Source organism: Panicum virgatum, chromosome 6K (genome assembly GCF_016808335.1).
Source record: "Panicum virgatum strain AP13 chromosome 6K, P.virgatum_v5, whole genome shotgun sequence".
In the NCBI taxonomy this organism is placed as follows: Eukaryota; Viridiplantae; Streptophyta; class Magnoliopsida; order Poales; family Poaceae; genus Panicum; species Panicum virgatum.
Window position 1 is genome coordinate 38180357 of NC_053141.1, and position 24380 is coordinate 38204736.

Consider the following 24380-nt stretch of genomic DNA (forward strand, 5'->3'; position numbering starts at 1 on the left):
CCCGCCCGAAATCCGCGGGTGCGGTTGCGGGTGCAGAAATGCACCCGCGGGTTTGCTCGCGGGCGGGTTTTTTCCAATCCCGCGGGTTTGCCTGCGGGCGGGTTTTCGCCAAACCCGCACCCGCACCCGCGGGTGCCATCCCTAAGCCCAGACAACATCGCACGGTCTGCAACGATTCTCGTCTGTTCTAGAAAACGTAAGTTTGGATAACAATGAACCAGGGGTATATGCGTCATTTTACATGTTTATTGATTTGTGTGCCGATTCCGAGACTTGAATTATTTTCGGGACGGAGGAAATAACCTAATTCAAATTGTCTTTTTCTACTTTCTCTTCTTCAAATACGTAGCGAGTTTAGTAATTTTATGCTTGTATTGATTTCTACACCCAAATTCTAGAAGTGCATTTATTTAAGGACGGAGAAAGTACTCAATAAAAAAAACGCTCAAGATGATGGAGCATGTGCGAAAGAAATGGAGCACAACCCCGGCTGCAGGTGCTGCCGCCGAAACAAACTTGACATGAGCTCCTTTTTTTAGTTTGATGCTTGTCCTCTGTATACGGGTCTATCATGTGGTACTGCATCCAGAACGTTCCATGCAAACTCTCTGTCCATAACACGAAATAAAAAAATACAGGCACCTGCCACCAGCGGAAATTAATCCCATGTCTCGTCCGGGCGCCTGCATGAGCAGCACGTGTGGTGGAGGCGCGGAGCGGGGCAGAACGCATCGGCCTCGCGGGAGTCCAGAAAAATTGGCGATGGTTTTTTCTTTCTAGGGGTTGATTTGGGGACGCGCCTCTCATCGCTTGCGTCATTCGCCGCAGATCGCGAGTGGCACCGGCACAGCTGTGGTCGGCCGAGCTTGCCCGCTCGACAGCGACCTTCACGGAGACCCTTCGCCGCGCGTAACCTGCCAGCCGGGGACACGCCAAGAAGTCTCGTCTCACCTGAATAGTTGGGTTATTTTATAATGCCAATTTTATGTATGGTTGCACGGTTATCTAAACTAAAAAATAGATAATGATGCCGAATGAATGTTATGGAAATAAAACTTCACTCACCATCTCATGAAATTCTTCTTTTTATCTCCTCATAAATATCCTATCATATCAATAAAATTAAATATTTATAAAATTATCATGAAACTTCACTGGCGCCCAGAGTTGGTCGCTCGTCCACTCGCCCAAGGTTTGATGAATCTCGGTGCTAGCGTGTACCAAAATTATCCCAATTTAGCTCCTGAAATCGAGATGGTCTTAACGTGCCGCGGCTAGATCTGTACTACGAAGTAAACTAATCAGGCGACAGGAAGCTTGCTGCGGAAAAAAATTATCCAGAAGAGGAAAAGGACTCGCAATTAATAAGGGGATATTTGCATGTGCAGATGTGCTCCAGTGCTGCGCGTCTGAACGGAACAAGTCCAAGATTCAAACTGATGGTGTGATGAACTGATGATTGAACTTGACACCGTGACTGGTTACGTGTCTAATGGAGTCCTGGTTTAGATTTTCTTGCGTGTAATTTTCGTCGCCAGCTAATCGGCGCACAGCTCGAGTAATTATGCTCAATCTCGTATTTTGTCACTGCAAAATTTGGGAATGTTTGGGCGTGCTCAATCACGTAAAAGTAAAGTTGTTCATTGATACAAGGAGTCAACTATGAATTTTAACCAAGACATTCAGTCTCTCGAGAATGTGTGCAAGAGAGCAGAGGTCAGTACAGTTCCATTACATCGTTGTAGACTTGTAGATGCAACAAGTAAACAAAGCACACAAAATCTCCAATGGCAGGCATAAAACAATCAACACACTTATGGGATGATACACATGTTATATGCTAGAAATGAGCAAGAAACAGAGAGAAAGGTCGGGAGTCATCCCTTAAAGTGAGAACCTACGCTTTGAGAAACAACAAATAAACATTAGAGTAACAAAAATTCAATTATTGGATAACGAACTCTAATATAAGACATGATTGATGCAACAAAAAATAGAAGATGAAAGTAGATGGTGACTCTATTCTTAAACATACAAAATACACTCCACCCGGTTACAACGAAGAAACTATGTTCCTCTAAAAATAGATGCTGAATCTACCTTCTGATACACTACCAATGCTGGTAGCCTGGTAAATAATTACTATAGATTCGATAGCCATAAGACGTGGCACAAGTTGTTGTGAAAAGATAGCATGAGTCACCATGACACATACAAATGTACATTTTCCAATAGAAAACACGCAAAGCAAGAGAGGAAAGATACAAAATCAGTTTGATATCCGATCTTTACGCATATACGACGCACCGCTATGCAATGCGTCCAATTAAATAAAGCATGAGCGTATGTTTATAGGGATAAGCGTGTGCCTCGTGTTTGAGTTTGCACTGTGTAATCTAAAAAAAACAATGAGTCACCACCAAATCACTAAAAAAAATATTTAAACGTATACGACAAAACGTATGCCAGCGGTTTTACAAAGCATATCATTGCTAAATCATCTTTTATATACGACACTGAATTAAAATATGCCAAATAACAAAAACATGAGGCACTACTAAAATCCTTGCATACCCCTAACTCCCTAAGAAAACTGGTGGCGGCAGCTTAACACATGAGAGATGAATACAATAATAATTGATAATTATGAATTTATGATAAGAAAATTAGTTGGAGTCCCTACTCTAAGGCGTGTCATTAGGTACCGCACAAAGATAGCGTGAATACGCATGAGGAAGAAATACAGCAAGTATTTCTTGAAACAATTGGTTTATGCCAGAAAGAAAAAAACCACAATAAAAGAGGGTAGCGAAACGAACGAGAGAGAGAGAGCAGCCGGTGGCGGCAAGAAAGCAAATAATCAAAAAGCCGAGGAAAAAGGAAACATATATATCCAAAATCCAGAAAAAGATTTGAAAAAACGGAGACGCGTCAGTTTAATCCATCTCCCTCCCCTCCCCTCCCTTTCTATCTCCGTCCCCGTGAAACCGCACCCTCCAGCCTCCCGTGCTCTACTGGCGCCCTTCTGGAACCCTCAGCCCCTCCTAATCTGAGCCCGACTTATTAATCTCGTTTTTCTCTCATAAGCCAAATCACTTCCCCTCCGCGATTCCCAGTTGCTTCGCTTCGATCCAGCCTCCTCGAATTCCTGGTGGGGAGGTGGGAATCTTCGCGCCCAATTCGTCGAGGCTGTGAGCCGCTGCTGCTGCCGCTGCCGCGGTGAGTGATCTGATCTGGTACTGGTGGGCGGGTTGCAGCGCGGAGGTGGGAGCGGTTTTGGCTTGGGGGAGAAGCTAGCTATGCGGATTGAGGCGTCGCCGGATTGAGCATGAGGGGTGGGGCTGCTGCTGGTGGCGGTGGAGCGCGTGGCGTGGATGATGGGATCACCGGAGGGACGCCTTGTGGAGCTGTTCGGTGCCGTGAAGTCGTGGATGCCGCGGCGGGGCGAGCAGTCGCCGCCGCCGCCCTCCTCGCAGTCGGCTGCGGCGGCGGGGCAGCCGCAGCAGCCGCTGCCGCATGACCTGTCGAGGGACTTCTGGATGCCGGACCAGAGCTGCCGCGTGTGCTACGACTGCGACGCGCAGTTCACCATCCTGAACCGGCGCCACCACTGCCGCCACTGCGGCCGCGTGTTCTGCGCCCGGTGCACGGCCAATTCCGTGCCCCGCTCGCCCGGGGACGCCGCGAGGGAGGACGGCGAGAGGATCAGGGTCTGCACCTACTGCTTCCAGCGCTGGCTGGAGGAGGAGGCCGCCGCGCGGGGAGACATGGCGGCACAGCAGCCATCCAGCCCGTCGATGTCCGCCGCTAGCGTGGGGAGCAACAAGTCCAGCTTCACGGGGACAAACGGGCAGATGTCGTCCTATGCGAATGTTAGCTACACTGAATTCGCGTCGATGCCTGTCCACGGCGAGGGCAACTGCGGCGAGGATGACGGCTACCCTGAGAAGAAGCAGACTGTGATGGAGCCTGCTCCAACCATGGAACCTGCAGCTTATGTGGACAACTCATTGGATACATTCAACTTTTGCGTGCAGAGGTATGAGTCTTTCCATGGTCCATGTTGTGTTCTTTAAGAAATGGAAGGCTAACTCGTCACATTATTATTGAGAAGTGCTGTTATGTGCCACAAGAAGATTATGCATGCACTGATTGACTGATCAGGATCTTGCGTCTGTGCTTGTGAGATGCTGCTACATGTTATATTAGTTCTGGTTAGAGGTGTTGGACAATGTGTACTTACTATTTGAGCCACAGTATTTTCTCTGTTAATCCTTGAACATAGACAATCCCAGTGTTGAACCTGTTGGCATTTTATTGGATAGATAACACTTTTGGTATCAGGTGCATTTTCAACTCTCTACAACTATTAGCTAAAATTCTTACATTACTGTTATTTGGGCTAGCATGTATGCCTTAAGTTATGTGCTGCTAGGCCAGCACGTGTCCGGTACAATTGTTGAACCATAATAAATTTTCTCTATGGATGCTTTGACATAAAAAAAATCCTGCTACTCGAACCTTTTGGATATTTTGTCTGGAGATTGCCTACCTAATGACATTGCTATTGGTATCAGGCTTTTCTCAGTACATTAGATCAACTGTTATGATATCCCTTTTATTTGGAGCTGCACTAATGCCTACTTACCTAGGATCCGGTGGTGGGTGCTCCACAAGGCTCAAGATCTTCGTAGGAGATACATTTCATTTGAAAATTAGATTGCTGAGATTTGTTTGGAGGTTTGAAAATTAGATTGCTGTGATTTGTTTGGATGTCATCTCTACTGGGAGGGATAATCTATTTATTGGAAATCAAATAAGCTATAAATATCGATATATTCCTTCACCTTTCTCTCTATCTCTCCAATTCTCCCTGTGTATCCATAAGTGCTTCTCTCCGTCTCCACCACACGCCATAGGATCAGGACGGTCAGGTCCTTGACCTCAACTTCCTATGTTGCATAGCAGTAGTTATCAACTGTGTTTTTCTGGATCTAGTATCAGTTACTACTTTTGGTTGTCTGTGGTCCATATTGGTTCATTTTAGTATACCACAAGGGCAGTCTAATGTTCATTTTGAAATTTCCACATGAAAGTGCCAAATGAGCATAGGAAAATTCATAAGCTGTTGACTGATGGTTAACCAGCAATGTGCGACTGGAATTGGTTGTTAGTTATTATTAATAATCATCCCTTGGATTAATTAGAAGATGAAATGTGGTAACTAAGGTATCGCCATCCTGTCAACTTTCTCCTCTCAATCTCACTAATAATATGCATGATGCCGTGCGGTCCATTATACTGACATCCTGACTTGCTTGTCCTTACTAGGTCCCCTACTCTCCTTAAAATGAAAGATACTCAGTTTGAGTTCATCATATCTTTTATCCTTTTCACTTCCTTTACCAAGTAATGTGTCTTTTCTTTAGAGGACCAGTGATTTAGCTAGATTCATGACGTTACTTTCATTTCTTGCATTGGTTGATTTATCTTTCATAGCTATAATGAATAGTAATATCATGCACAAAATGAATAAAGTAATAGGAACGTTTTATTTTGAATTACAAGTTGCATTCCTGTTGTTAATCTAGCATTTTTTTGTCTGTGTTAGGAGTGACGATGAAGATGATGACTATGCAGTTTTCAATTCAGATTTGGAAGGGCAACACTTGCAAAATTCTGATGAATATTATGGACCTATGTATTTTGATGGCCATCAAGTTGATTGCAGTGATGATGCAAAAGAATCGACATCCCCAAGGAAAGATGTAACAGCCTTAATTGATTCCTTGGGAGCAGATAAGAATGAAGATCATAGTGTTGATGAGTGCTGCAATGCTCGGTCTTCTTCCATGTATAGCATGGAAGTGTTGGATAATGAACCTGTGGGCTTTGAAAACAATAGCTCACTTTGGGTACCTCCGGAACCTGAGGACGAAGAGGATGATCATGATGGTGAACGTGATGATGATGAGGGGGTGGATGCCACAGGAGAGTGGGGATATCAACGCTCAAGCAGCTTTGGCAGTGGGCACTGTCGAAGTAGAGATAAATCGGCCGAGGAACACAAGAAAGCCATGAAAGACATAGTTGATGGCCATTTTCGGGCGTTAGTTTCTCAACTTCTTCAGGCTGAGAAGGTACCCTTAACTGATAAAACTGGCAAAGGGAGTTGGCTAGATATAGTTACCTCTCTGTCTTGGGAAGCTGCATCTCTTTTGAAACCAGATACCACCAGCAAAGGTGGTCAGATGGATCCTGGTGGCTATGTTAAGGTGAAATGCTTGGCTTGTGGTCATCCAAGTGAAAGGTAAACAGATTCTATCTTCCGATTTCCATGCATCAAAACTCAAATTCATATATTTTAATAATTTTACATCTATATACTTCTGAGCTGCTGTAACCTGATACTTTATGCCAATTGAATGCTCTGTAATTCAAATGCCCTCTAATGCCACTTGCTGTCACTTGCTGTTGAACTTTCTTTTCTGTCTCCCTTTAATCTATTGCATTTTGAATTTCATATTGAATAATATAATATTGTCAATGCATTTCGTTGATTTCAAACTTGTGTTTTTTCGCCACAAATTCCTTTACAGTTTCGTAGTAAAAGGAGTTGTTTGTAAGAAGAATGTTGCTCACCGGCGTATGTCATCAAAAAAAGAAAAGCCACAAATCCTAATTCTTGGTGGTGCACTCGAATATCAGCGTGTATCAAATTTGCTTTCAAGTTTCGATACTTTACTGCAGCAGGTATATCCTGTGAATCTCAGTCTATTTTCACACATATCATGTATGTTGTAAACAGAAAGCACGCTGATTGGGTTGTAGACAGCTGCATTCTCATAACTTTCTTTTTTGACTCCAGGAAACAGATTATTTGAAAATGGCTGTTGCGAAGATCAAAGCACACCAACCAAGTGTTGTATTGGTAGAGAAATCTGTGTCACGTTATGCTCAGGATCTATTTCTAGAGAAAAACATTTCACTAGTTCTGAATATCAAAAGGCCACTGCTGGAAAGGATATCTCGCTGCACTGGTGCTCAAATAGTTCCCTCAATTGATTATTTGTCGTCCCAAAAGCTAGGGCGTTGTGATTTATTCCATGTAGAGAAGTATGTTGAAGAACATGGGACTGCTGGAGAAGGTGGGAAGAAAATGTTGAAGACTCTCATGTTTTTTGAAGGCTGTCCAAAACCCTTTGGTTGTACAGTAAGTATTCACTTTTTCTCTCAGCTATAGTGTTTATGTTTCTTCTCATGTTTCAGCATGGTAACTTTGTTGCTTTGTCTACTTAATTACTAAGGGGTACACAAGGTCGTTTGCTGGTAACTGGAAACAGCATAATGAATGAGAAACACTTACTTATACCATATACTTCACCTAATTCCCTCACTTAAATTTTGATGATATGGGAAAAGTTTTAAATTAAACTGATTTGAAGTAGTCAGTTCAGCACGGAGATTGGAAGTTTTATCATTGAAAATGGTCAATGAAATTGGGGTTGATGTGTTAGTTGTTCAATAAACCTGGATGGAATAATTTCTCTGTCCATGAACAGCAATTTTCATTCTACGAAAAAATTTGTTTTTGTTTAACTGTGGATATATATGTTCCTTGAATGCTTGTTAGGAATTCTGTCATTACTTCATGCAGATACAGATAAATGATCTGCATTACTTCTGTCAGGAAACAAGCGCATAATAAAAAATAAGCTGCTGCCACAGGTCATATGTCTAACTATGTCTAATTTTCTGCAGATCTTGCTCAAAGGTGCTAACGGTGATGAGCTAAAAAAAGTGAAGCATGTTGTGCAGTATGGAGTATTTGCAGCCTATCACTTGGCTCTTGAAACATCATTCCTTGTGGATGAAGGTGCAACTCTCCCAGAACTCCCGCTGAAGTCTCCAATTATTGTTGCTTTGCCAGATAAACCTTCCAGTGCTGATAGATCGATCTCGACAATACCTATCTTATCAATCCCTAGTGCTTCATCACCAAACAGTAGCCTGCAAGCACATGACTTGCAAAATGATGATTTGACATATAATAGCAATAAAAGAATGGAACAAACATCATTGGGAGTTCATTATGATGAAATCAATAGCCAAAATGGACACATTACCTGTTTGCTGGATGCTTCTTCTCAATCGTCTATTGGTCCCTTGGTTCAGTATTCAAACATTTCATGCCATTGTCCTGATTGTACTAGAGATGTGAATAGAAAAATGAATCTACATGACAGCCAACCTGGAACCACCAGAAATGCATTGGTTAATGACTTCGGTGTATTGCCTTCTCATTCTACAAATTTGTTGTCCGTTAAGAGTGATAATTCATCCACCAAGAATTCCGAGATTGGTGACAAGGTAGCAGATATGCCAGCTGCTCCTTTGAATGTACAAATTTCTCATGATGATAATTCAGTTGCCAAAACAGATGAAATTCCAGCATCTCCTGCTGATAATCAGAGTATATTGGTTTCTCTATCTTCTCGTTGTGTTTGGAAAGAAACTCTGTGTGAGAGGCCACACCTTCTTCGCATAAAATATTATGGTAACTTTGATAAACCTTTAGGCAGGTTTCTGCGTGACCAGCTATTTGATCAGGTTAGACTGAGGTTTTCTTACATCTATATTTGCTTTACAACCTCATATTATTCTTAACTTTCGTTTTTTGTTCAGAGCAACCTTTGCCACTCTTGTGAGCTGCCACCAGAGGCCCATGTTTATTGCTATGTTCACCCCCAAGGCAGCTTAACAATATCAGTAAGGAAACTTTCAGTAAAGTTGCCTGGTGATGGTGAACATGATGGTAGAATTTGGATGTGGCATAGATGCTTACGCTGTCCTCGAGTTAATGGGCTCCCTCCAGCAACTAAAAGAGTAGTGATGTCTGATGCTGCCTGGGGCTTGTCTTTTGGTAAATTTTTGGAACTCAGTTTTTCAAATCATGCAGCAGCAAGTAGGGTTGCCAGCTGTGGTCATTCGCTTCACAGGGATTGCCTTCGCTTTTATGGGTACATTCTCACCTCTTTTCCATCTTATCAGATCATTAAGGGTTGTGCCTTACATGTTGGTATTTCAGCTTTGGCGAAATGGTTGCTTGCTTCCGATATGCATCAATTAAGGTCCACTCTGTGTATTTACCACCACCGAAACTTGATTTCACTTCCCAGCATCAGGAGTGGGTAGAACAAGAAGCAAAAGAGGTAATGCGCATATGTCCTTAATGTTATGAGCCTTTGTATGCAGTAACATCTCGCTGACGCTGATTGTCAATAATTCAGGTGGATGACTCAGCTGAACTTTTGTTCTCTGAAGTTCTAAATGCACTCCACAAAATTTCAGGAGGAAGGCCAATTACAGGTTCTTTTGATGGCAACTTGAAGATTCTCGAGTTGAGAAGAAATATTGGAGAACTGGAAGAGATCCTGTTGGCAGAGAAGGCTGACTTTATGGTTAAGTAGTTTTGGATTTCTTTATATAACGTTTTATTAATTGAACACTGTCCTACATATGTCTGCACAAATAGAATTTCGTTAGTAAATCTGTATTCTGATTATTGGAATTTTCATCTCCCAGGAGTCATTAAAGAATCTACTGAAAAATGATATGAGAAAAGGACAACCATTCATTGATATTCTTGAGGTTAACAAACTAAGGAGGCATCTATTATTTCTGTGTTACTTGTGGGACCAACGGCTGAAATTCATTGCAAATTCTGGTGGCAAGTACTGTGATGCACTCGCTGGTTTACGGATTGGAAGTGGGAATTGTGATTTTAGTGATAAATCAGTTGGTGCCAGTGCAGCCGCAAAGTTAGAGAAGGGCTCAAAGGTCATAGAAATTCCTTCAATTTCTAAGGAAGGGTTGTTACAGCAGAGCTCTAGTCACTCACTTCATGGTGAAGATGAGGGGCTCAACCATGCCAATCAATCTAATGAAAATAGCATGAGGAATGTTGCAGAGATGAATCATGCTACCAGTGCAGATGTTAAGGATCAATTGGATAACCAAGAATCCAGAATTGGGGTACGTAGGGTTGTTTCTGATGGACAATTCCCAGTTACTACTGATATTCCGGACACATTGGATGCAAAATGGAGAGGTCAGAATGGACCTGTCCCCGATTCAAACTTGGCAAAACCACTACATTCAGTTGAAGGCACAGCAGTTGATGTTAAAAGTCAAGCCAAGGCTGTACCGTCCCATAATTTCACTGTCCAATCTGGTGATGCAGCAGAAGAATTACTTAGATGGCTTAAGGTGCCTTATATGACATCAAACAGTTCCTTAAACACAACATCTGGTTCACCACTGAGATTTGCTTCCTTGACTGACTACACTCCTAAATACGTTGAATTGTTTTGTGAGCTATCACAGAAAGGTGGGGCAAGATTTTTCCTGCCTACTGGAGCTAATGATATTGTCATCCCAGTATTTGATGATGAGCCAACAAGTGTTATTTCTTATGCACTTGTTTCACCCATGTACTGCTTCCAGTTGTCTGATGAGAGCATAAAAAGTAGAGACAAAGATTCTTCTCTTCCATTGCCTGTCTATGATTCAGGAAATTTTAATCCATTTCATTTATTTGATGAATTTGGATCCCACTATGATGTAACTCCATCAGTATCTGGAGGTAATCAGGTGCACTTGAGTGTTTCTTTTGAAGATGGTGGGCCGCTTGGGAAAGTCAAATATAACGTGACGTGCTATTATGCAAAAAAGTTTGAAGCACTGAGAAAGTCTTGCTGTCCATCTGAGCTTGACTTTTTGAGGTCTATCAGTCGATGCAAGAAATGGGGAGCACAAGGTGGTAAAAGCAATGTGTTTTTCGCGAAATCTTTGGATGATAGATTTATAATAAAGCAAGTTACCAAGACAGAGCTTGAATCATTCCTAAAGTTTGGCCCGGAATATTTTAAATATCTGTCAGAGTCCATAAGCACCGGAAGTCCTACATGCCTAGCAAAAATTTTGGGGATCTATCAGGTATGTTCTTTAAACTTTCTTCAGTGTTATTACACATCATCTGTGGGAAAAAAAATTCATCCATCCATTGATTTAATGCAATATTATGGTCCTTCAATAGCCTACCCCAACTTGCTTGGGAAAAAAGGCTATGTTGTTGTTGTTGTTGTATTATGGTCCTTCAATATTAGTAGGCACCTTGTAAGAAAAATGGCACTGGCAATCAATCAACCAGAAACTTTTATAAACATAGTTGTGGCTATCAAGCATGGCATCTTTTGTTTTTTGTATGCAAGTCATATGTATTATTGTATCCCATTGGATCCCTGCGTTCCTCCTTGAATCATTTGATAATTCTAGGATTAAATCTAGACTCAAATTAGAATTCTTCTTTAGTTAAAATCAACTATTCACCAAATTTGCCACAAATTAAATCTTATGTTTTGAACCTCCAAATTTGAGTATAATAAGTCCTTGGTGTTTGGGATCAGATCCACAGCCACAGGTACTATAGCATATCATTAGCAAGAAACAGATATAATCCCTTTTGTTGAAAATAGTACTAAGAATATGTGCAGTAAAGTTGTATTAATTTTAACTAAAGATGTTGCTTGTAACAAGTTCCTTTGATATAAGCCCCTTTTGTTGCATACCATTATTCCCTTGTAGCCTATTATCAGTATTTTATGAACAAAATTTAGTGGTCAAAGCAGCATCTTAACTTCAAAGTGTAAAAGTTGTCAGTTTTTTCCTGACTGGAAGGCGTAATTTTCTTTTTTGACCTGCTGTCCTTAGGTTACAATTAAGCATGTGAAGGGTGGCAAGGAGTCAAAGATGGATTTGCTTGTGATGGAAAATCTTTTGTTTGGACGGAATATCACCAGGCTGTATGATCTCAAGGGATCTTCAAGGTCAAGGTATAATGCAGATTCAAATGGCAGCAACAAGGTCCTTCTTGACCAGAATTTAATTGAGGCGATGCCAACTTCACCAATTTTTGTTGGGAACAAGGCGAAGCGGCTACTAGAGAGGGCTGTTTGGAATGATACTTCGTTTCTAGCTGTAAGTTTGCATCAATTTATTGTTTACATCAATGGTTTTAAAAATGTAGCAGCTTCCAGGGTTATTTCTAACCTCACCTTTTCGTGTTCAACAATCTTTGCCCTGATTTTTTCATGGTCGTGACAATAAACGGAGCGTTCTTATTTTCAATTTCTTTTTTCCAATTTAATCCTCTTTTGGCCTATATCATTTTGTTCATGACTTGTCCGACCTATGTTCATTTATTTTCCTCAAATTATTGTATAGTTCCAGTATACGGTGAGAGCCTTAGAGAGATTGACCTTATTTTTTCAGATGCTAATTTTTAATACAGTATAAGTTAGAAGATCTCAGATCCTGTTGTCCTTTCCAGTATTAGGGGAACGATGTAAACTTTGCAGATAATGAAGTATCGACCTACTTGGCATCTTTCCACTTTACTTTGGCTTTTGATTTACATGGCCCTGAGTGAAATATGCTTTTGGACCGTAAGCAAATCACATGCTACAAGCCTTTGCATTGCTGTCATTTATATGCTTTGCGAATAGCAAACGCCAGAATGAGCTGATTGCTTTTAATAGCATGTTAAGCCATGTTGGTCGTTTTGACTTGGATATTTGACTCCACCACTGCAGCGCTGATCCTTACAAGTTTCTAAGCAGTCAGAGTCACACAATGACAAGTCACTAGACATAGTTGGACTATGTCTTCAGTTTTCTGATATATTGTAGCCGTTGACTGTACTTTTTTCTCCACCTCCTAGGACTTGGTAAGGTTCGCTTGAGACCAACAATAGGCAATAGGTTTTGACTAAAAAAAAAAGGCAATAGGTCTATAGGTAGATGTGCTAGTGCGTATGATATGCCAAATTAAAATACAATCTAAAACTAAATCGTAAACTGTGAGCCTTATACATAGATGCATTAATGAGCTCCATTGTCCTTTCAGGGAATTGATGTGATGGATTATTCCTTGCTTGTGGGAGTTGATGAGGAGAAACATGAACTGGTCTTGGGAATTATTGATTTTATGAGACAGTATACATGGGACAAGCACCTTGAAACATGGGTAAAATCTTCTGGCATTCTTGGTGGGCCGAAGAACGGCTCACCAACTGTTGTTTCACCTATGCAATATAAGAAGCGGTTTAGAAAAGCTATGTCTGCTTATTTTATTGTGATTCCCGAGCAATGGATGCCTGCAATAATCAATCCGAGCAAAGCATCATCAAATATTTGTGAAGAAGATTCTCAAAATGCTTCACAAGAATGATAAGAGATTTTATGTGCATTATGTTGGATTGGTGATGCTAGTTTTGTCCTACTGTCGTGAAGATTGCTGAACTGGTCAGTCTGGCTTGGTTACTCCAGGTGGCATTCAAAGTGATCTTCCTACTTGGACCGGCGTTCTCCTGTGCTAATTGGCACAAATCCGATCTTATCATTGAATCCCTCTCAAGCATCGGATGTGTATATTCTCGAAACTGTAATTATGCCCTAGTCTTACTCCCCCCCCCCCCCCCCCCCCCCCCGGTCCTCCTCATCTTTGGTCTATAATAAATCAGTTCATAGTGTCATTGCTTCTCAACCGTCATCACTTAATTTTGGTTGGATGTATAGAAATGAGCAGGGAGGTGAATTCTTTTGTTTTTTTGTAAACGGCCGTTGTATATTAAGTTCTCCGTCTGTCATTTGGGGGGGGGGGGGGGGATAATAACAAAACAAAATTAGTTTCAGGCAGATGTGGAATTCATAAATTCTTCCGAAAGAACTCGCTGATTCGCAGAAAGTGTTGCAACGAGAAGCCAAAACTAGCCATTAATGGAAAACTTCATCTGGCGTTCTACTCCCCCTCGTTACAACTTATGAGGTCTCAAGTATTATTAGTTTCACTTAGTACTTTTTAGCACAATATAATTATTAAAAAAAGTAAATATATAAGTTACTTTTCCGAGGCAAATCTCTTATACCATTTTCAATATGAACAAAATGAATTTATAATTAATCTAAAAAATGAATTTATAATCAAATTTTAGAATTGTTTAACAACATGTAATTCAAAAGTTACTTATTTGTAATTTGGATGGAGGCCGTGGATAAACCAGGTAACAATCTACTATCTCCTAATATTATATTTTATTTAAAAAGTTTTTCTAATCTATCCTCTCTTTTTTTAGAGAGATGGTCTAGGTGGATCAAGCTCGAGGAAGGTGGGTGCTAGATCCGCCGCGTATAGTAGAGAATAGTTATGTAAGATTGGACATCACAATGAAGTTTTTAGCGTGGTGGCTTTCGATGAGAGCGAATTTGAGGGTAAAGATGTCGATGGAAATAGAGACACGTGGGTTGGAGGGGGGAGGGGTTGGACCGGAAAGAAAAAGAAGAAAGATAGTAGATATATTAATTGTTATAGGCTGTTACATGAGAATCACTACCGGATTTAGCCGCTTTGCTGCCGGTTACACTCGTCAAAGGACAGTTTACACTCGGCAAACTCTTTGCCGAGTGTAATACTCGGCAAACACCACTCGGCAAAGCCTCCCACGGCATAGTGGTCTTTGCCGAGTGTCGGATTTCGGGCACTCGGCAAAGTCTTTGCCGAGTGCCTTGGCACTCGGCATAGGAGCCACGTGGCGCGACCCTGGGCGGCATCTTTGCCGAGTGGCTAACGGCAGGCACTCGGCAAACTTTCAAATATTTGCCGAGTGCCTAACGGTAGGCACTCGGCAAAACGGCCGCTCAGGGTCCCGCCACGTGGTCGCTTTGCCGAGTGCTGGGTCCTGGCACTCGGCAAACTTTCAAATCTTTGCCGAGTGCTAGGACTTTAGCACTCGGCAAAGTGGGTGTTCTGGTGACATGTGAAGGCCACTTTGCCGAGTGTTTTTGCATAAGCACTCGGCAAAGTTGACACATTTTTTTCTCTCTGTTTTTCAATATAAATACAACAACAATATATATAAATGCAGGGACATTACAGGCAGTTATAACAATAAATATATAATTGACAAATACGAGAATAGCATCGATACAAATAACGAGTCCATCACATCTCACAAGTCCGATAGAACGAGTCCATCACATAGAACGAGTCCATCACATATATCACATAGAACGAGTCCATCACATATATAAAGTCCAATACATAAAATATGTCCACATGCTAAGAGTCCATAGTGTACAATCTACGAGCAGGTGTCACTCACGGTCGGGGGGGGGGGGGCAAGATTGCCACGGAGCCGCCGGCGAGTTCTGGTCCGGAGGAGGGTCGTTCGATGCGTTCCACGACTGATTCTGCAAATAGAAACACATAATTTGAGTAAGAATAACAAATATATAATAATTAATATCTACAAACAAAGCATACTCACGGGAGTGTCAGAAGGTCCTACAGGAAAGTAAGGCTGAGCTGGTAAGGCGAAGGGAGGAGGCGGCGTCGCATAGTTCATCGACGCGCCAAGTCCTTGCATCCAGGTGACCATGCTATGCAACATAACCGACTGCTCCTCCCTCAGCTTCCGCTCCTGCTCCAGCTTGGCCTCGATCTCCATTCGGCACCTCCTCTCCTCCTCAAACTTAGCCTCCATCTCGGCCTACAAGATTTAAACCTCCATGTTACAATACGAAGCAAAGTTTCATTTTAATCATAGAACGGCAACTAAATCTAAACTAATTTGTCTCTGGTGCACGCTGGCCACTAAAGTCTCAGGCCGTGGGCGTATGGGCGGGGTCGAGTTGGTGGTACTTGCCCTAAGCTGCGAGAGACTGGGCGTACTCGCCGTGTCGACCAAGCTGTTGGCGATCAAGTACCGCCCGTGCTTCTTCCCTTGTCCCGCCCTCATGATGGCTTCTCCAGAGAGTGGCGCGGTGGTCGGATCCCAAGTCTCCCCGTGGAGCGCCCTTCCCACCTCCGTGTATGCATTGATGCGCGCGTGGATGCTTGGGTTTGTGTAGGCCTTTGGTGGAGCCGCCGGGTTGTAGGCCACATTCGACGTCGCCCTGCCCATGTGAGACATGGCGTACGCCGTGAAGTCGTTGCAAGACTGGCCTGGATGAGACTCCGACTGCCAAGAAGTCAATAAGATGATTAGTAAGAATTAAAAATATAGCTTTAGAAAGAATGAAGAAATTAGTGAACTTACCCAAGTATTCTTGTACTCGCTGAGGCTAAGGCTCCCTTGATGATGTGCCGGACCCGGCATCATCAAGCGGCGCTCCCGGCATAAGGCGTGCTGGCGGGCCCAATCCTCGCTGATCCACTTGTCCACCATCATAGACCAGCACTCGGCCTTGTTTGCGCACCAGTTCGGAGGCACCTAAACGTAATGAAGTGCATGACATATTGTAATATCAAATACAAAATAAAATGAGTAGATATGACATTTATTTACCCTTAAGTACTGGTCTCGCGTGAGAAAAATGTCCCTTGCAGCTGGTTTCTTGACACTCCTCTTCTCGAACTCGGCGCAGTACACAATGACGGCCTGGACACGCGCCTCGTAGTGCACGTCCTTCACCAGCTTGTAGCAAGCCTGGTGTGCCCGCTCGTTCGCCCGGGCCTCATAGCCTTCCTCGTACCCGTAGAAATCCTGCATATATACCCACAAGATAATTGCAATCATTATTCCAAAAATTGAAACATAATGTGATATTTCTAACAATTTAGTGCGAGGATGACTTACCCACAACTCCCCGACCACCCACCTCGCTTTGGTGGTAAAGTTCCTTCCTTCGCGATCAGTAGCGTCCGGGCTGGCCATGTAGTGGTCCCATGTGTATGCCGGCTCCAGCACCCCGGCATGTATCACGAGCCCGGGGAAGTGCAGCCGGCACAAAAGACCCAAGATACCATTGGGCTTCCGTTTGTGCTCACCAGGCTGCACAAAAAACCACCCCCTTGCAAGAGTGTTTAAGGTAAAATTTTAGTTAGTATTGCAATTTTAAATATATGTAATGCATAATAAATAAGTACTAACATACTTACTTAGGCTCTAGTGGCCGAATCATCGGGCGTCTCGCTAGAGGTATCGGACGTCGCGGGAGTTGCGACGGTCCACGCAACCACACCACCCGCTCATCTCCTGCCGCCCCTCCTCGGCCTCCTCCTCGTCCTCCTCCTCGTCCCCTTCCACGTGCTCCTCCTCCTCCTGTATGTCATTGTGTGGAAGCGATATCCATTCACGTCATAAACATTAAACGACTTGACCCTGTAGCTAAAACCATCGGCAACCTGTCGCAACTCGGCACTCATGGATGAATTAGTTTGGCCCTGCAAGCGTATTCAAGATAGTTTGTCATATAGTTCGAGGACAACGAAATGGAATAGAACTATGAATTCAAGACTACCTTTTGTTGAAACCAATAAATGAAATCGAGTTGTGAATTTCCCGCGCCATTTTTAAGAAGACTCTCCATTTCCATCGTGGTTGGAGCCCTTGAGCGACGCCAAAATAGTTGTTGAAATTCCCTGTATCAAAAATGACAAAGGGGGTTGGATGCTAAGTAGTGAAAACTTGTGAAACAAAAACTCGTGAATTGGGCACAATGTTGAGTACTTACACAATATACGGCTCCATCTCGGAAAGGTTGGTCAACACGTATAGCATGATACGGCGCCACTCTTCATGGTTCAAGGTCTTGTACCTTGCATCACTTGCACTTCCAAGTTGTACTCGGAAGATGCTGAGACTCGATTCATTATCGCCAGCATTGTAATGAGGGGGTGGATTATGCACGCTGGGAAGATTAGCACCATAGTATTTGGTTGTGAAGTTTGACACCTCCTCCAAAATATATGACTCTGCAATAGAAGCTTCAATTTTACATTTATTTTTGCATTTCGTTCGAAGGACCTTCTGACATCTCTCAATTGGATAGTACCAACGGTACTGCACAGGCCCCCCCATCCGTGCCTCGTACGGAAGATGTAGAAGCAAATGCTGCATCGGATTGAAGAAGGCGGGTGGAAAGATCTTCTCCAGCTTACATAGCAACACAGGGGCCACTCTTTCGATGTCCAAAATGACGACCCGAGATAACTCCTTAGCACACAGCTGGCGGAAGAAATTGCTCAACTCTGCCAACACTCGCCATATATTATCAGGGAGATAGCCTCGAACCATCATAGGAAGAAGCCGCTCAATCCATATGTGGTAGTCTTGACTCTTCAACCCGTTGATTCGCATCGTAGTCAAATTAACTCCCCTCCTCAGATTCGCTGTATACCCATCTGGAAATTGTAACTTTTGGATCCACTCTAGTGCTTCCTTTTTTTGGGGCCTCGTTAGGACGAAATCCGCCGGAGTCTTCCTCCATTGTCTCCTTGGTCTCGGAGTCTTCATTTCGTATCTTGGTCTATCACACAACGTTGCCAGATCCACTCGAGCCTTGACGTTGTCCTTCGTCTTATCAGGAATGTCCATGACAGTTCCAAAAAGAGCCTCGCCCCAATTCTTTTCAGTGTGCATGCTATCAATATTATGTGGAAGGAGGAGATCATTAATATAGGGAAGCCTCCACAAGCCAGAGACCTAAGTCCAGGAATGTTCTTCGCCATATCCCACAAAACCACCTGCATCATTGACATGGAGAGCATCTATCTGAGCATGAAGCACGGCACCCGTCAGCATCTGTGGTGCAGATTGTGTAACTACGACACCTTTCGTGAAGTTCTTAATGTCTCTTCTAAATGGATGGTCAACAGGAAGGAATTGTCGATGTTTGTCAAACAATGAATACTTGCCCCCCTTTCTCAACCAAATGAAGTGCAGAGTTGCCTTGCATGTTGGGCATGGGAACTTTCCATGAGTACACCACCCGCAGAAAATGCCATACGCTGGGAGGTCATGCAGAGAGTAGTGGTACCACACATACATTCTGAAGTTTGTCTTTGTCGCTCGGTCTTACGTCCACACCCCCTCCTCCCATGCTTTGATCAACTCATCGATTAGAGGCTCCATGTAAACACTCATTTTATTTCCTGGGTGCTCAGGAATAATCAACGACACAAATATGGTTTGTCGTTGAAAGAGAACGCCGGGGGGGGGGGGGAGATTCAAGGGAATAACGAACACGGGCCAACATGAGTACGATGCGGCCATCATACTATAAGGATTGAACCAATCGGTTGCCAGCGCAATACGTACATTACGAGCTTCTTTAGCTTTCTCATGATGAATCTCATCAAAATGAGTCCATGACTCACCGTCGGAGGGATGCACCATCTTATCTGGGTTGTATCGAACACCTTTTTTGTGCCATGTCATCTGTTTCGCGGTTTCCTCGGTCATATAGAGTATTTGGATCATCTGAATGAACGGAAGGTAACGTACAATTTTCACAGGAATCGTGAGCTGCCTCTTAGGCTGACCATCACCAGCATCCACCTCCAGGAATCTTGAGGTTTTGCATTTTGGATAGTAAGTTTCAGCCTCGTGCTCTTTCCTAAATAAGATGCACCCATTAGGACAAGAATGTATCTGCTCATATGGCATCTTCAGTGCACTAAGGATTTTCGTCGCCTGATACATTGTCTTGGGCAGAATGTGATCTTCCGAAAGCATGCTCCCAAAAACGGTCAACATACTATCAAAGGTGTCTCGGCTCAGGCCAAACTGGGACTTTAAGGCCATAAGGCGTCCAATGCCGTCCAGCTGAGAAACCTTTGTTTGGCCGTGAAGAGGTTTCTGTGCCGCCTCCAACATCTCGTAAAACTCCTTTGTGCTTGCCTCTAGCTCCTCCTCCTGCGGTCCTTCACCGAAATGTGCCTCTTCATAGTCGTCTAACATGTCTCCAATCCCACCAGCAACATCACATTCATCGATGCGTTGCCTCACGACCTCGTCTCTCATACGATGGGCTTCACCGTGAAAGATCCACTGGGTATAGTCTGGCGTAAATCCATAATTGACAAGATGTTCTCCCATGACCTTCTTTGTCTTCCGTTTCTGGTTTCCACAACTCTTGCAGGGACACCACATGAACCTCGACCCTTCGGCTTGCGCCCATGCCCCTTCCAAGAACTCGTTAGTCTTCTCAATCCATTCATTGGTCATGCTAGCTCGAGTTACCCGGCCGGTGTACATCCACTCACGGTCATCCATCTTCCAAGATATCAGCGACTACTATCAAAATTCGGCTTAGTCTAGTAGGTAAGGATAGGTCCTAATCCCACCCGACCATACGTAGATGCGGTCAGCTTCCATGATCCAATCCTATCCGAGACATAATTTCGGCAGCACCTCCCCGCTGTTCTCTAGATACACGTCCCGAAAGGGAGATTGTGTATCCCAAGAACAACAGGGAGGTGATGCCGAAACTCTGACTCGGATCGGAGCCGACCATATAACCTGACCCCATCTATGCATCCTTGGGCTGTCCAAAGAAGCGTGGACAATTCGAAACAGATACGATTAAAGATATGCAGAAAAAACTGCATATCTCCACTCGTATCTCTTCCGAACGGGAGACGCCTAACTAGTTTACGCGATCTACGAACATGATTTCCTAAATAAACTAAAAAACATCGAAAATATACTACGACTTTAAAACTAAATAAATATTTAAATCAGACTTCAAAACTAACTAAATATTTAGAAACTAACTAAACATATAAATAATATTCTAAATAAACTAATTAAACTAATAAACTATAAGCTAAATAAATTAACAAAAAACACAAATTAATTACCTTGGCGTGGGGTGGGGTGGGGGGCGGCGGGGCGGAGCCGAGGCGGTGGTGGCGCCGGCCGCGGGTGTCGGTGGGGAGGCGCAGGGCCCGGGGCGAAGCCGGCGACGGCTGTGGGCGGCGCGCGGGGCACGGGGCCGCGGGCGCGCGGCGAGCGGGCAGCGCGGGGCACGGGGCCGCGGGCGGCGAGCGGGGCGGCGGCGGCGGGAGGCCCGGCCACGGGCAGCGAGGGGCCCAGGGCGGCGCGCGGGACGGCGGTGGCCCGGCCGCGTGGAGGCGACGGCGGTGGCGTTGGGGCGTGGCCGGGGCGACACGATGGGTCGGGGGCGTGAGCGGAGGCGTGGCGGACCGGGGCGCGTGGATAAATAAATGAGTTAAGGATCGGGCGCCGGGGGATTATTCCCGTTATTTGCCGTGTGCCTGGATCCGGCACTCGGCAAACTATGGCTATGCCGAGTGCCAGATCGGCGGCACTCGGCAAACTACACCTATGCCGAGTGCCAGATCGCGGCACTCGGCAAAGGGTTTTAAAAAAATTTGATTCATTTCTTTGCCAAGTGCCGGACCAGGTGGCACTCGACAACTATTTATTTTAACCGAGTTCCAAAAGCAATGATACTGAAATTAACATAATGTAAAAACATATTATTTCATGCATAACTATTCCAAACTCAAATTAACATAATTTGAATTTCAAGTTTCATGATTTAATGCAAGAAAACCTATTATTTCATGTGTTTCTAAAGTCGAATTGAATTTATATCAACAAATTCGTTTTGATGAGGTATGTATAAAAAATTTAGTGACTACCAACTAAATAATTTGCCAAAATAAAACAACAAATTATGGTTCATGATTTCATGCAAAAAACCCTATTATTTCTTGGGTTTAAAGATCAACTTAAAACTAAATATAATGATTTTCAATATGTGCCAAAAATAATTTAATATATAGATAAAAAATTCAAAAATTAACCAAATTTTCACAAGACACATGTTTTGTTGTTATTTATCTATATAAAAAGTTTCACATTGAAAATCATATGCGACTTTCATTTCAACCACAAATCCAACCGGATACTACACATCTCTCCGAAACTTCTTCGGAGATTCTCCGGCTTGTGAGCGGCGTACATTGTCATGTGTCCGAAACGCTGTCAATTTTTTCCACTCTATCCTCGCATGAAATTAACAGTTTTGCACAATTCCCATGATTTTCAGACATTGCATGCTATTTTTGGTTTTTTCCGAACGTCCGTGCACACGCTTATGATCAAGTTTCCTAATAAAGATGCTTCAACTTTTAAGTTCTTTCGCGCATACGGCATCGGTTTTGATTCTGGTACATAAATATCAAATTTCCATTCATTGATTTCGAAATTTTGACCCACTTCTAATTTAATATTAACTTCGAACGATTATTCCCCGCAAACAAAAAATTAACAGAAAATAGTAAACCAATCAATAAAAGTTTTTTATGTTACTAGGGATTAAATTATCAAATTTAACTAGGGACCAAAAAATTTTGAAGGCCAAAATTTTTTTAATCCAATTTTGCCGAGTACCTAAGCTCCAGCACTCGGCAAAAGAAAATTTGCCGAGTGTCAAGTGAAGGCACTTGGCAAACTACCCCCTTTGCCGAGTGCCAGGTGGTGGCACTCGGCAAAGACTTGACGCCATCAGCCCCACTAACGGGCGGCGCGCGTGCTGGGCACGCGCGCCGGCTTTGCCGAGTGCCGCCGGGCCAACACTCGGCAAAGGGGACAGTTTGCCGAGTGTCATTCTTTGCCGACGGCCGGCACTCGGTAAAGCTCGGACATGCCGTGTGGCAGATGTTTGCCGAGTGCTCGTGGTGTGGCACTCGGCAAACCACATCTTTGCCGAGTGCCCGTGTTCTGGCACTCGGTAAAGGCCGAGATACTCGGCAAATTTGGGTTTTCCGGTAGTGAATAGTAAACATTGAGTTTGTATACTGTAATAATTAATGAAAGAATTTTTAATAATAGTATTATCTCTTGTTTTTAGAAAGGCACAAAAAATGTCTTATATTTGATTTATCAAGAAAAATAATTGCTGGTAAAAAAGGAACAATTTGACATAGAACGACATAAAAAAATTACATTGATTGTTTCTCATCCACTGGAGCTTAAAAAATATATGAGATGCGAGAGATGATCGTCCTTGTGACCCTATCATCTCTCTCGTCATTGTTCATAAACAAGAGATGATTGCACACGATCCACTTGTTCCAAACTACCCACTGTATTCCTTAAAAAAAAAGAAACTACCCATCGTATCAATAAATATATGTGGGTGCCGTGCAGCCGTGCAGGAGATTTGTTTCATTCGATTTCTTGTTAGTAAATGATGAGTTGAACAAATCGATTTTATTTTATTTTATTTTATTTTGCAACGCACGGCTACTGAGTTGGAACTTAAAAGGCAACCCCTCCACTCCCAACCTTCCATATCCCACGCTGTTCCGATTTCCGTTTCCAGTTTCGCGACGCACCAACGCCTACGCCGCCGCATATATATGACGGCGAGATGCGGCGCGACGTAACCTAACCCAACCTCGTGCCGCGCCCTCGATCTCCCCCGTGTACCGAGCGGGCGCATGGCGGCGGAGCGCGGCGGCGAGGGCAAGACGGACTGCTGCAGGAAGACGCCGTGGACGGCGGAGGAGGATGAGGCGCTGCGGCGGGCGGTGCGGGAGCACGGGCGGCGGAACTGGGCGGCCATCGCGGGCGCGGTGGCCGGCGGGCGCGGCGCCAAGTCGTGCCGGCTGCGGTGGTGCCAGCACCTGGCGCCGGAGCTGGACAGCCGCCCCTTCACGCCCGAGGAGGACGCGCGCATCGTCGAGCAGCAGCGCGTGCACGGCAACAAGTGGGCCACCATCGCGCGGTACCTCCACGGCCGGTCCGACAACGCCGTCAAGAACCGCTGGAACTCCGCGCTCCGCAAGGCGCAGCAGGGCAGCCCCGCCGCCGCGGCGCAGGAGGCCGCCGATGACGCCGCCGAGGACCAGGCGGCGGCCCCGGCGTGCCTCGATCTGTTCCCGTTGAGGGCCGGGGAGATGAGGGAGGCCAATGCGGCGGATCGGTTGGGCGTTCGAGAGGAGGATAAGGAGGCGGAGGAGGAGGACGCGGCGTCGATCGGCCTTACGCTGGGGTCGCCGGGGCTGAGCGACGCGGAGCTGGCACTGAGCCTGGGGCCCGTGCGGCCGCCGCCGAACCGCAGAGTTTTTCGGTTGTTTCTCTGAGATGAAAATGAGATGCTCTCTACTCGTCCATGGGCCAGCCATTCCCACTTCAGATCGCACCGGGGGTGAAAATTTTTGTATAGTAAGCTAGCATATAGTTTGACTACTAAAATAGGTAGTCGTCTCCTAACGAAATTTCAGGGACTCAGGGCTAGCTTTTTGCGAGGAACAGTCCATTTCTAGAATCCAAATTTCACCTTGAACTCTCCAAATCTTTTGCTTTTGCTCCTCGGGCTTGTGGAGCCAGATTACTGATCCTGCGGTCAAAAGCTATAAGGTGCATCTTCATCTGTGCCACTTTAGCACATTCCTTGATTTAGTAAATGCGATCTCAGAGACCTCCTAAACGATGTACAAACATGATCAGGGCCGGCTCCACCATTTCGAGGGCCCTCGAGCAGACGTTATAGGTCCTTTAG

At 44.2% G+C, this 24380-nt stretch overlaps 2 protein-coding genes and 1 long non-coding RNA gene across 3 annotated transcripts; 2 read left to right on the forward strand and 1 right to left on the reverse strand.

The window, feature by feature from the left end:
• The first annotated feature begins 2920 nt into the window (after positions 1 to 2920).
• On the forward strand, positions 2921 to 13788 carry LOC120712519 (1-phosphatidylinositol-3-phosphate 5-kinase FAB1B-like). The gene is made up of 11 exons (XM_039998322.1): positions 2921 to 4039; positions 5612 to 6310; positions 6600 to 6753; positions 6869 to 7213; positions 7762 to 8610; positions 8686 to 9020; positions 9089 to 9212; positions 9291 to 9461; positions 9586 to 10998; positions 11773 to 12039; positions 12967 to 13788. Exons 1-11 carry the CDS (start codon positions 3375 to 3377, stop codon positions 13288 to 13290), a joined length of 5346 nt encoding a protein of 1781 aa, XP_039854256.1. The 5' UTR covers positions 2921 to 3374; the 3' UTR covers positions 13291 to 13788.
• Positions 13789 to 16004: 2216 nt separating this feature from the next.
• On the reverse strand, positions 16005 to 16435 carry LOC120639207. Its single transcript, XR_005661324.1, has 3 exons — positions 16406 to 16435; positions 16157 to 16330; positions 16005 to 16078 (listed from the first exon to the last, which is right to left on the reverse strand). It is a non-coding gene; the product is annotated as an uncharacterized LOC120639207 (long non-coding RNA).
• Positions 16436 to 23208: 6773 nt separating this feature from the next.
• Positions 23209 to 24076, forward strand: LOC120639208 (transcription factor MYB77-like). The gene has a single exon (XM_039915201.1). The coding sequence runs from the start codon at positions 23317 to 23319 to the stop codon at positions 23959 to 23961; it is 645 nt and encodes a 214-aa protein (XP_039771135.1). The 5' UTR covers positions 23209 to 23316; the 3' UTR covers positions 23962 to 24076.
• The last annotated feature ends 304 nt before the right edge of the window (positions 24077 to 24380 follow it).